General features: G+C 35.8%; 1 protein-coding gene across 1 annotated transcript in view; it reads right to left on the bottom strand.

The window, feature by feature from the left end:
* Window positions 1–1704: 1704 nt before the first annotated feature.
* The window catches only part of LOC136678002 (sodium- and chloride-dependent GABA transporter ine-like), a 35266-nt gene continuing 22856 nt past the window's right edge, over window positions 1705–14114 (bottom strand). The window contains exons 3-13 of the mRNA XM_066655748.1: window positions 13195–13405; window positions 11827–11959; window positions 11302–11436; window positions 10031–10134; window positions 9757–9881; window positions 8046–8158; window positions 6571–6711; window positions 5946–6045; window positions 5725–5825; window positions 5297–5467; window positions 1705–4812 (exon numbers count right to left, since the gene is read on the bottom strand). Of these exons, the coding sequence (XP_066511845.1) occupies window positions 4702–4812; window positions 5297–5467; window positions 5725–5825; window positions 5946–6045; window positions 6571–6711; window positions 8046–8158; window positions 9757–9881; window positions 10031–10134; window positions 11302–11436; window positions 11827–11959; window positions 13195–13405 (1445 nt within the window). The 3' untranslated portion in view covers window positions 1705–4701. The remainder of the gene's footprint in view (window positions 4813–5296; window positions 5468–5724; window positions 5826–5945; window positions 6046–6570; window positions 6712–8045; window positions 8159–9756; window positions 9882–10030; window positions 10135–11301; window positions 11437–11826; window positions 11960–13194; window positions 13406–14114) is intronic.

The raw sequence follows: 14114 nt of genomic DNA, 5'->3' as shown, positions 1-14114 counted from the left end.
TCTGGGGAAGGGGCAAGACAGTCCATAACATCAATGCCTTCATCATGTAGGAACTGCTGACACACTTCAGCCACATGATGTCTAGCTTTGTCATGCATCAGAAGGAACCCAGGGCCTACTGGACCAGCATATGGTCTTACAATGGGTCTGAGGATCTCATTTCGGTACCTAATGACAGTCAGGGTACCTCTGGCTGGCGCATGGAGAGCTGTGAGGCCTGCCAAAGAAATACCTCCCCACACCATTGCTGAGTGTTGCAGGCAGCAGAAGGTTCTTCACAACATCTCCAGACTCACATCTATCACATGTGCTCAGCGTGAACCTGCCCTCATCTGTGAAGAGCACGGTGCGCCAGTGGTGAATCCGCCAATCTTGGTGTTCTCTGGCATATGCCAATCGCCCTGCACGGTGTTGGGCTGTAAGCACAAGCCCCACCTGTGGATGTTGGGCCCTCATACCACCCTCATGGAATCTGTTTCTGACAGTTTGCGCAGAAACATGGATATTAGTGGCCTGCTGGAGTTCATTTTGCAGGCCTCTGGCACTGCTCCTCCGGTTCCTCCTTGCACAAAGGAGGAGGTAGTGGTCCTGCTGCTGGGTTGTTGCCCAGGGCTAATTGACTCTCGTTTCTACTGGTTGTCTGTTCCATTTGCACAACAGCAGGTGAAATTTATTCACGGTCAGTGTTGCTTCTTAACTGGACAGGTTGGTTTTACAGAAGTGTGATTGACTTGAAGTTACATTGTGTTGTTTAAGTGTTCCCTTTATGTTTTTGAGTTGTGTAGAAGAACTGGATTGAATCTGATTCTATTTTATCAAAATCTAGGTTATTTAAGGAGATTCGCTGATTTCAACAATCTTGGGAGACAAAGCTAACAACTATTAGTGATTTTGTGTATTTGTATTTGATATGTGCATTATCTAAGCCATAAGGTGTTAATCAATGTTTATCTATTTAGTTTCTTGTCTGTTTACTTTAAAATAAAGCCAGCTAAGAAACAAAAAAAAAATCTAAATGCGCAATAATATACACTGAACTCATCAACAATCATGAATAATAGTTTAAATATAAATAAGACATTTCAGTTAAATAAACATCTATAAATAATAAATAATGAATTTTATAAACCTGAATCAATTCTCTTTCCCTGAGTGCACTCAGTCCCTACCGCCCCACAACACAAAGTCTTTTGTCGCTGATCCCATAGATGCTGGATGCCTGAAAGCTGAAGGCGTGCTCAGCAATGAGCAGACGATGCGATGACGAAGACTCCGCTCAGGGAGGATAGTAAAGCAGTACAGTTCATAGCGCAGTTCCAAATCCCCTCAAAACATTTAAACAGGATCTGTCCATGTAGCTTATATGAAAGTGAACAGTCTTCTTTCTCCATTTATTTCTGCTCATTTAAAACAATCTTCTAGAGGTAGGCATCAAAATCATTTGGAGTCTTTGTTATCTACACTGCTACTGAAGGAGCTACAGTTTGTTATTTGTTTTTTTTTTTATTTGTTTTGAATTATAATAAACAGTAACTGACTAACTGACAAAACATTCTAATGGCTATATTTAAAGGGACAGTACAGCACTTTGCTTGTGCACTAGACTGCATTCTATTTTAGTGTATTATGTTATAAACCACACTGACATGGTTACACAGACAAATCGTTTTTCTAAGTTCAAAAATCACACACAGCAACTGCATGTACAGGACAATTTTATTAGCATGACACCACAAGTGACATACAGAGAGCCACTTCATTATGAGCCAAAATACTAATTAGAAAATTGTTAAGTATCCTTAAAATGTGACAAAAAGTGATTATCAGTATCAAAACTGTTTTTATATAGTACTGAGCAAAAGAGAGAGACCAAATGAATGTGTTTGAAGTTGCTTCTCACTGTCCAAGTAAATTCAACGACTTCTAATCCTATCTTTGGAAGTTTGAAACACTACCAGCACATTTCTGTAAGAAACTAAAAGCAAGACTTATCAAACAAATGGAAGGTATAATAAAATGAAAACTGAGCATAAAAAACAAACAGAATAATCTTCTGTAAAATTTGCTGTGAAATGTTTTCTGCTTTTTAACTGTTTCGAATGAAAATTAAATCACTGAATCCTGATCTCTGACTTTTGCAAAGTACTGTAAATTCCTTAAATATAACTAAAGTAGAAGTGTAAAAATACAATAACACAAACAAACAAGAAACAAAGTGTGCAAAAATAAATCACTTTCTACTGAATTACTCAAATGAGTTATAAAATTGTGAATATTGGAAATCTATTATATAAAAAAAGCCAAAATCAAGACATATTAAGATAAATAACAGAAAAGACATTCAAAATAGCTTCTGTATTTGTGGTGAAATGCCCACATCTTTAGGTTCCCTGTATATGACAGCAGTGTTGTAAGTCTGAATCTCTATTATTGAAGAAACAACTCAGTCTCAACATGGTTTCATTCATGGTTTGATAAAGGGAGTTTACAGGGGTAGGTGAAAATTGCGTTAAATATGAAATACCATATTATATAAACCTCAAGGAATAATCATTCCATATTTAGAAATGTACTTATTTTGTACTAGAAGTAACAGTAAATATTTTAAGCCACTCTGTTTCTAATAGCATAAATATTAGCAAAGTGGCTTTATAGAAAAAAAAGTGAAAAACATTGAACTGAACTGACCTTTTAAATTTCCATATAGTTCAATATTAATGGTGTAAACAAATTAAGTGTAACGTTATAGGCTTCGCTTTAGAGAAAAAAACGGATGTGTTCTCAGTATCGGTGTCAGGAACATCGGAAAGAGTTAATTTCCTCTGACATTGTTTTATTATAGTTTAAAGCAGCATTTCTCACCCCTGATTTTTAGGGGTTGATTTTTTAGCCTTGAACCTAAGAAATTTAAATTATCATCACAATGCTTGCAATTTGAATGTAATTTTGCACACGGATTGATGACCAATTATGCATATAAAAGAAACATATTGAAAAGTCTTAAAAGAACATAATGTGCATTTTATATCCTCAAATATCTTATCAATGTATTGATATTGTATTACAAATATTTTTTTAAATGCCATCTTATATAAAAAAAAATAATAATAAATAAAAGCAAATGCCATCTTAAATCCTAGTGCCTGTAAATGTCAGGTGGTATAAACTATGTGAGTTGGCAATACTGAAAACAAGTATGCACTAGCCGTTGTACTTGGAAATCCATATTAACATTTGTCCTTGAATTCAAGTTCATGCATTCATTTTTTTTCTTGTTTTTTTTTTTTTTTTTTTTACAAATGAATTCAAAATATAAGGTTTCCTGCTCACCTGGCATTGTACCATAAAAATTACAATCATATAAGTGTTTATTTTTTATGAAATACACTGCTTATTTTTTCTTAAAGCATGTCAGAATAAAAATGCCTTGTTTTTGGTTGTCCCATGTGATGTTTGAGGGATGGACAGCCACACCATATTGGATTTTTATAGGTTGGGAGGCATAAAAGTTTAAATTAAATTTTAATTTTGTGAAAAGGTTTGGTGAAAATATTTTCATTTAACAGAGATATTGTACAATAATGTCCTATATTTATTAAAATATTTAATAAGCAAAATGTAACGCTATATTTAAATATAAATATTGCAGTTTAATGAACATTTCATTCACTGTCTATATTATCGAATGCAAGTCTGTATAACTTCACTTGTTATAAAACTATGGAACAAAACCATGGAAAAATTATAAAAGTTTACTCTTCTCTGTGACAAAAAAAAAATTGTATAAACAACAATTTTTTTTTACCAAATTACACCATAATAAAATATCTTTTCTTTTATGTACAAACACAAATATGATGCTCTTTTCTTGTACTCAGCTTGTTTAAATGAGGTAAGAATAGGAAATAATCTGTATCCGATTAGTATCAGACTTTTAAGGGTTAAACATTTCATGTAAACTGTAATTGCTGTTCCAAGGCCATTAATAAAGAACATCTGTCATATCCATAATGTAAATAACATTTTACAGTATTAACATTTTAAAGCAAATAACATCATATTATCAAAATTGCAATTTATAAATTCAATGCACATCTCATAATCAGTAGATGAGAAATCAAATAATAATTCTCTTTATGGTCAAAGGCTTAAACATAACGTTGCACTGCTATAATAAATGTAATGCATCAGGAATTACATACTGTTCTGTTATTGAATTCTTCAGAATTTTACAGAATAGTTGGAATGTGTATTAGCATAAAAAAATAAATAAAATGTACACAGTTTTTCTTAAAAATAATCAAACAGCCAAGATCTGTCAATGCTTGTATCTGAACTTTCAGATAGTAAATCTGTCATGGCTAAATGAGCAAATTTGGTATGTAAATTGTATTTTCCTGTGCATAATTCATTTAAATAATGTATTTCCCTATTTCTGCAAGAAAAAGGCTTCAGCACTCATACATAAAGTATTGTCCAAGGCTATCTTGAAGTATTCATATTAATGAAAGTTCTAAAATCAGTTTGATGCTGTGACCTTGTCAGTTAATGAGGCAAAAATGAAACATATATGTATATAGTAAAAGCTAAATATATAATTGACACCCGGTATTAACAGATTATAGAGGATATGATGTATATGGAAAGAATTATGTGTTCTATGTAGAGCCTCATTGTATGGCACATACATGTGCACCTACGTCACTGCGAAGAGCTGAAGAGTGCGATAGACTCTGACTGATCCCGCTGTTTCTCTGGTAAAGCATGAATTGGCTCTAGATCCACTGTTGGCTTCAGTGCCACTTTTATCCTCTGCAAAAGATTATGCACAATATATAGCATTTCAACAGAGTCATGTAATATTTCATATCATTAATTTTGTAAAAATACATTTTTGAAAAAAGTTTAACCAAAATCAGTATAAGACTGCAGTAAAATAACGCTTATTTTCCATATGTTTATTGAACACTGATTCAACACAGAAGTGTACATGATCTTGTCTATTATTTTGGCATCAAATTTAAGTTAATTAGTTGAAATATTTACATTTACATTTTTCTTATGGTCACTTCTTTTTTTTAGAATAGGCTTTTTAAATGCTATTTGAATAAATCAGCCTCTCTTCACATTAACAATTAATAAGGAATTGGCCAACACAAATTTTCCAAAATGATGAATTACTTGGAATAAAATCCCTCTATTTTAATTTACATTCATTTATGTAAATTCCCATGTACATTTTCAGAGATATACATCAATACCTCAGAATTATTTGTGTGTGTGTTTGTTTATGTACCTGTACTAAAGAGCCTTTATTTCTCCAGATTTCATGTGCAGCCCCCAGTGGGATCCAGATGATGGAGATTAGAGAAATGAACCAGCCCAGCACTTCAGCCCATAGAGGATAGGTGTAGGATTTGCCGTAGCGTGCAGGTGTGTACTGGATTATACTGGAGATCAGAATCCCCTGAACACAGAATGTGTCCTTGAGTTCGATAGTTGCTCTCTACAAAACTGGTACACTTTCTTTTGTCCTATGTTCAACCACTTAATGTCACTGGATCATCTGAATTTTGAGCTAACTGAGCCAAATATGAATAATGCTACATGTTGTAAAGAGAAATGGCAATTAGATTATGATGGAAATGCTTTGGGTTAAAGGTCAGTGTTAGGATGACAAAATTATATGAAATAAAAAAAAATAAAAAGCTTCTGTTCCCTCACCAGCACCAGCATGGGGGAGAGGAACTGCCAACAAACGCGAAAATACAAGTTTGGCCTTTTTCCCAACATGTTCTCCACCATCTTGCAAATCCTCTCCACACCTGTGGATTAGTGTGTGTCAGTGAAAGATATGAAGAAATAGATAAAAAATGATTCAGAAAAGAATGTGTCTCATACGGAGCAAATATATATTTCTGGATTTGTAACAACTGACATCTTACCAAAGATGACTGTGACTGCCAGCACCTCAAAGAATGCCAGAAACATGAGGGAGACGACTGCAGTATAGTGATCCATCAGCTGAAACACATATATACCACCCTACACACAAACACATAGAGAGATAATGTTATTTAATAACGAATATAAACCCCCAGCTACTAATCATCTTTAAGATAATTTTATATTTTCTATGAGGGGATTCAGAACAAAATTAGTACAATAAAATAAATTCAAAAGAATTACCATTTCTGCTTGCATTAAAATATTCTTGCAAGTGATCCTGTGTGTCTCACTCTGCCTTTGATTGTATTTTATGTGTAAAGTAAAATTTACTGACTTAGTAATAAGTGCAAAGGCTGGTCTATGATTGCACTACAAGGTTCCCACCATGCTTAGGAGGGCAGTCCAACTCCCACCTCAAATGGACAGCTCTTATCAGAGCTTACATTCCTGAACCCAAAGGGAAATGTTTGTTGAAGGAGCAGGTGTCTGCAAACTTTGGAGATTTCACTACTGTGTTTCAGTACTGTATTCAGAGTGGTATTGACTATGTTAATTGCTGGGGAAATGTGAGTTTTATGATGTAAGTTGATGTTTTACACAAAGATATAAAAGTTTGTTTACCCTGGTGATGTGTGGAATACCCAGCAGGAATCCCACAGCGCACACGGCCAGCACCAGCAGCTCCTTCCTCTTAAACACACGCAGAACCTTCACCCCGAACCCATCCATGATGCACGTCACTGCCACCTCTACCATCGCAAACTGTACGCACAATCACAGATTAAACAAACCTGTCTCAAAGTCTTTTACTCTTTTTGAATCTAAAGATGTCTGCTGTGTATGTTGATGCATTAACACTTTAGATTTATGTTCTAATTAGATCAATTTTGTTTCTTTGACTCTTTTTATGTACGTATGTAATTAATATGGAAGCACACATTCGTACATTCAACACGCACATTCAAAGGACCCTTTCAATGCATTTGTTATACACCAAAAATGGTATACACTCACTAAGCACATTATTAGGAACACTATAGTACTACTAGAAAAGGGCCTCCTTTTGCTGTCACGAAAGCCTTCATTCTTCATGACATGCTAGGGTGGCAAAAACATATTCTAAACAAGTCTAGAATTATTTCCCTGTGGCACTAGCTTGAAACAGGCAATGTAAACACATTAAAAACTGAATTGTTTTTTTTAAATGTATTGTCTGCCTCCTTCTTTTCCATTTAGAGAACACGAGGGAAAACTCAGAAAACAAACTGGTTCCTTGGTGGTTTAGTAATAAACGGCTTCTGTTGTTGACACGATGAAACTGATTCGAATCTCTACAGTGAACCAAAAGCATGCCATATCTTTCTGAATTACTCTTTACTCAGTTACCGTATTAACCCTTTAACAGTTACAGGTTATCTCATTAAGATTTCATCCAGAAAAACAGTGTCTTGATCTCATTATCTCTTTTTTCTAAAACAGAAGGGTTCTAGTGTTTAACTAATTTCCTTATATTTTAAATATATTTTATATTTTCTTTTCAGACATTGCAAGATACTATGTACTAAATGTTTGTCACTTGATGCAGTCCAGTCTATTAAACACTACTACACTAGATAGATTTAAACATCCTGAAATATATATGGAAAAATAACTGTTTACAGTAGTAACAGTTAAGAAAATTTCATCACACATTTTGTAAACAAAGGTTCCAAGTGTCCTATACTTTCTTTTTTTTTTCCTCACTGACAGTGCATACCTGGGTCATTGTACCTAATACCAGCAGAAATAAACATTACAATTTGTACTAAACTGTCACTAATCTCCATTCTGGTGAATTTTTAAACTGTGCAGCAGGAACTATGTGTGTGCATATGTGATTAATGGACAATTATTACTTACTGCTGAGACCATATTTGCACCACAAGGCCTTAACATGTGCTGAGATATTTAATTGATTTATTTATTTTGTTTAACACCAATTAGAGCAGCAACAGGTTTAAACAGATTACCTTTTTCACAATTTATGCAGAATTCATTTCTGCAGTTATTCCGCAAGGTTTAGTGTGAAAAAAAGTGTATGTGTGTTTCTGCTATACCTCACTGTCCAGGCCAAGGCAGAGCAGCATGAAGAAAAAAAGAGGAGCCCAAAGTTGTGAAATAGGCATAGTGGAGAATGCCTCTGGATATACAACAAACACCAGACCAGGACCTGAATACACACACACACACACACACACACACAAATTAACAGGACATGTGAACACACACCAGCACTAGCTCACAGGTGCCAAAACAACAGGCAACCATCTCTGTTTACAACCTCCTTCACAATCTCCAGTTAAACACAGTAAAGTGATATCAAAGTACACCCATTCAAACAGAAATACAACTCCACAGCAGTTTGACACCGGACATTCAGTACTTCTTCCACACTTAAAAATTCAGTTATCAACAGGTCTGAAACAAAAGAAGACCATCAGGAAGTGACAGCACAATAGTTATATATAAAAAAAAACACAGCAAAACAGACCTGAATCACTCACCCATTATGTCTTATTGTTTACTGGTGATAATAGAACAATAAAATGCTTTGTAGTTCAATATAAATTATTTCTTAGTCATAGCTCAAACAAACTGGATAGATCTCCATCACGTCATAGAATACATGCTCCACAGTCTAACTGTCACAAATGTTAAACAGGAAGAAAGATGCAAGTGTGTTTTGAAACACTGCTACAAAATTGCAGAACCCAGAAATGTGCGCTATTATGAAAATCACAGAATTTCCCAAGACTGTCCAGAATCTGTATGTTTTAAATCTTGGACTTTCTTTCCAGCTCTCCAATTTTTGTTAGGATAAATCATAAAACTGGTAGGGTTATAACTATCTGGAAGAGGACAAAGAGGCTTGTGAGACTGGGATTTGCATATGATTCGACTACATGACATGAAACATCACAATCACAAACCCAGAAAGTCTTGAGTTAAATGAAACTTATACAAGAACCTATTGCATTGTTGAGTGGACTGGTTTATGGCTATGAATATGTAATATAAGGTAGTGTACAGTCCTTTTTGGCTAAGATAAGAGAGGAAAAGGAGGAGAAAGATCAGGTCTCAAGGACAAAAATACATTCTTTTAGTGAATAAACATCTTTCTCTGTACGTCTCTGAACCTGCCAAACTCGCCCACACCTGCTCAGTGTTCTATAATCACTTTGTTGTGTTTCTGGCAATGAGGTCTTTTTAGTGAGGCACATTTCATCAGGATATATCAAAAAATGTGCAGCTAGAATTTCTCACCCTCTTTCTTTGTTAGCAATGTTGGCAGAATGCCTCTATTCATAAAAGCTCAGTGCTATAGAAAAGCCTCTGGAAATCAGACTACTGCATAACATCCATATACAAAGCTGTAAAGTAACACTAAGAAGCTATATCATATAAAGTGCTGTATGAAACTGTTTAATTAATTCTAATACTTCTTATAGCACTACACAGATCAGCCATAACATTAAAATGGCCTCTACACTCATTGTCCAGTTAATCAGCTCCACTGGTGCAGGTGCACTTCACTGGTTTACAATTACAGACTGAAGCACACCTACTGCACTGCACACTTTTTTTTAGCCACATTTTAAATTATTTCTCAGTTGTCAGTGTCTCCGCAAGGCAGGTAATATTTGAGTGGTGGATCATTCATGCTTAAATGGAAAATCACTGATGCCTCATAGCTACAACATCAAAAGTAGAATTGACCAAGAGCCCATGTCATTAGGAGAAAAAAAGGAATAGGAAATATTGCTTTACCATCAGTTGCTATGTCATCCACAGGCAGGTTATGAATGTGTGCCATGTAGCCAATGGCAGAGAAGATCACAAAGCCAGCAAGGATACTTGTAGCAGAGTTAGCCAGAGAGACGACAAACGTGTCTCTATAACGAAACACAACAAATGAACCAGAACCTGTATAGAAATCTTTAAGTAGTTCCAGACAAATTTAAATTTTGGTTTAATCAAACCATACATTTAAACCAAGACCATTTTGGGAAAGGTTTTTGGGAATCATTCTGAAATTCCTCACCTGAGTATGTTGTTGTTGTACTTGTTGTAGCTGGCCATAGATATCATGGAACCAAAAGCAATTCCAATGGAGTTGAATATCTGTGCAGCTGCATTCACCCAAACCTTAAAAAGAAGGTAGGTGAGATTGTAATGTAGGAGACATGACTACATTTCCTGGTTAATTATAATAACATCTTGGGTAGAAAAGATTTAACGAAAGCATGCTCAAGTTTGTACTGTTAAATTGTAATTTCATATGTTAAACTGTTAAGTGTCTGAGGAGTGAATCTTACAGAATTCCTTGATATCATTTTATGGTAAGGTATGCTTTAAAAAGTTATATGTCCACTACATAAGCTTTTCATGACATGGGACATAAAACTACATCCGTTTTCTTAACAATCTCTATTAAATCCCATTAAAACGCACATGTATTTTCACCTCTATTACAGCATTGCCCTATAAGGACAGCCATGTATAACAGTGAAACTGACAAGAAACTGTGTTCACATTTTACATGTTCTTGATCTCAGACACTCAAAAACTGTCATGAAATAGATTCCATCAATGGGACAACCAAGGCAGACTGAAACTCACATAATGAAGAACATTTCTCAATGATCTGGTAAGACGCCTATTTTCCACTGTTGATCAGAATAGATGGCACAAACTAGCTGCCCTGGGTTTGATAAAACTGACTTTTACCAAAGCTTTTATGACATGTAACATTTGTTGGAGGGGCGGCACGGTGGCGTCGCAGTCACACAGCCCCAGGAACCTAGAGGTTGTGGGTTCGATTCCCACTGCGGTTGACTGTCTGTGAGGAGTTGGTGTGTTCTCCCTGTGTCCGCGTGGGTTTCCTCCAGGTGCTCTGGTTTCCTCCCACAGTCCAAAAACACATGGTGGATTGGTGACTAAAAGTGTGTGTCTGTGTTGCCCTGTGAAGGACTGGCGCCCCCTCCAGGGTGTATTCCCGCCTTGCGCCCGATGATTCCAGGTAGGCTCTGGACCCACCACGACCCTGAACTGGATAAGCGGTCACAGATAATGAATGAACATTTGTTGGAATATACCTTTATAATTTTTAATGGAGGTTTATATCAGTTGTTATGAAAGGTGTATGTAGGTGTGGTGTAGCCTGTAATAATTAACAATGGTTTAAAAAGTACTGGAATGGTTCTTTTTGTTGACAGACCACTATTCTATCAGCCTCATGGCTCCAGATCAAAATTACAGAGTTTAATAAAGTACCAAAACAAATTCATCAATCACTGCACCATGTTATCTCACCTGCACTTCAAGCAGCTTGCTCCATTTTGGCATGAGGAAGAAGAGGATGCCATCTTTTGCTCCTGGCAGCTGGACATTGTTGATCAGTAATGCAAATAACATGAAGTAAGGAAACGTAGCAGTGAAATACACAACCTGCAAAGAGAAGTTTTAGAAGTTTTAGTTTGAATCTTTACAACATTACAGTAGTAAGAAACATCTTGTGTTCTAAAGGTTTAATTTGTTTTTTATACAAATTAAAACTATTAAATGACTGATATACCATATAGTATTATTACCACAAGCATCTCCTACCCTGCACACCAGAGGTCCTCATTCTGAGGAGATCCTATGACAACACAGATTTAACTCACCTCCACCTCATCTACCCCTTAAAAAGTCACTCTCTTCCTGACACACATTACACCTGACACACTTTCAAAAATTTGTCTGACAAAAACATTCATTTGTCTTGCAAATCTTCCTGCTTGGTTCATTGGTCCCTAATGTCTAATTTTCCAAAGAATGCTACGTAGGAAAACTGACCTTTCCTGTGGATTTGACTCCTTTGAATATGCAGAAGTAAATGATAAGCCAGGCCAAAGCCAGGAGGCCAAACAACTCCCAGCGGACACCTCCAGCCTCCTCAATACCACTGGTCATCTGCAGTAGCTTATGGCTAAAAAACATCACACAAGTTCCAGTTTTGTGTATTAAAGTTAGTCTGAGATTATCCTATTAATCTTGTTTCAAACAATTGAATTATCACAATTGAAGGGAAGACAAAGAGGTGGACATAAACACAAGGAATGTTTATTTACAAAACAAAAGTACAAACAGAAAATACACGAGCTTCAAATATTAACTACAACTAAACACAAACAAACAGGAAACAACCATGAACTAGTATAGACATACAAAAACACTCAGACACAAAAGCATACATCTATAAACACACAACATCAGACAAGGGAGCGCTGAAACCAAAGGGGTATATATGGAGCACAGACAAGAAACACCTGGGAAGGATAACAAGAGGGCAGGACCACAAAGGAGGCACAGGTGGGAACACTAATGACAGGACAGTGCTAAGGCGGAGCTAAGAGAGGAGACAGGAACCAAAACAAAAACAGAGCAGAAACAGGGAAAAAGTGTAACATAAACCTACAAACCTAATTCCAAAAAAGGAGAGAAGAATTATGGTCAAATTTAAATAAAAATCTGAAAAAATGATTTGTTCATCTTTTTAAAATTAAATTAATTTAAATTAAAACAATACAAAGACAAGATATTGACAGTGATGCCTATTTGGTGTAGGTGTAGAATAGTGGGTTACACCATTGCCTTCTTTGCAGAAGTCTGGGGTGCAATTCACTGCCCACACCAGTCAACTACGCAACACCAAAAAGTGTTCTTGGAAAAAACTCTTCATTTAATTCATTTTCTGTAACATTACTAGAATTTTTAGGTGCTCTAGATAAGACCCAAAAAGTTGTTAGAAAGACAGTTTTAGTCTAGAAATATTGTTAAAGGTCCTGAAAACATCTTTAAAAAGTTGATGCTTCTGCATAAAAGAAGCATGCAGGAAATACCTACTCAAGAAAGGCCTGCCATTTTTGCACAGATTAAGACTCAAGATAATGAGAATGTTTATTTATATATAACTGAAATATTTTTCTTCCATCCCCATATGATTATTAGGTGTTTCAACTTTTGTAGAACATGGTGCAAGAATCAAATTTAAAATGAGCTTTTACAAAATAAATGAATAAATTTACAAAATAAATTAATAAATAAATAAAAACAAAATGTGTTTTGTAATTAAACAACATTTATGAATCACGGCATTATGTTTTTACAAGCATTTCATACATTTTCCAACATATGAATTAAATTTATACACCTGGTACTCACTCGAAGAACTGCTGACTGGCAGACTGAAGGTGGGTGGAGTTGCCAGCAAAGCCGGTGGAGCAGTTACTGAGCTTGTTCCAGGTATTATTGCAGGACTGCCAGGGCAAATTGGAGCCAAAAGAGTTGAAAAGGTAGTACAGAGCCCAGGTCATCAGAACGTTATAGTAGGTTGCCAACACATAGGAAATGACCACTGTAGCTAGTCCCACACCTGGGGACGCACAGGCAGAGGACAGAGTTATATAGCAGACAATGACACCGCTGCCCTTTCAGCATCATAGAGTCCTCCACTGCAGACTGAAAACACTTTAGGGTGGGTTAATACTGGAGCTAAAATTATTTCATGAAGTAGAGCATAAAACTGTCTGTGTAAAATATCTTAAGCTGCAGTTACACTGGATTTTCATGCCTTGATGGGAGGTTCTTGTTTTAGAGACAAATTCCACTCCAGGATTTGGGCTAATCACAGCACTGACAAAGTTCTAATTAAGGTCATTAATGACATTTGATCTCAGTGCTGTCTTTCATACCATTGACCATAAAATTTTTATAGACAGATTTGCAAACAGGGTTGGATTCTCAGGAAATTCTTAAAGTGGTTTGTTTCATACCTGGAAAGCAGGAACTACTTTGTAGAAATAGAAAATAATATTTCTGAGACCATGCCACTGACCTGTGTTGTCCCCAGGGTTTTATTCTTGGTACACTTCTATTTAATTTATACACGCTTCCTCTTGGCTACGGGTCTACAAGCCTATAGGCTGTCTTATTACAGCTATGTAGATGATTTATTAGGTCTGTCCCCAAATGACACTGGTCCAGTTAACTCATTGTGTAAGTGTCTTGAACACATCACTAACTGGATGGGACACAACTTTCAGCAGCTGAATAAAGATAAAACAGATAAGATTTGGCAACAG

The sequence above is a fragment of the Hoplias malabaricus genome, chromosome Y (assembly GCF_029633855.1).
Source record: "Hoplias malabaricus isolate fHopMal1 chromosome Y, fHopMal1.hap1, whole genome shotgun sequence".
In the NCBI taxonomy this organism is placed as follows: Eukaryota; Metazoa; Chordata; class Actinopteri; order Characiformes; family Erythrinidae; genus Hoplias; species Hoplias malabaricus.
This window is presented reverse-complemented; position numbering and strand designations above follow the sequence as displayed.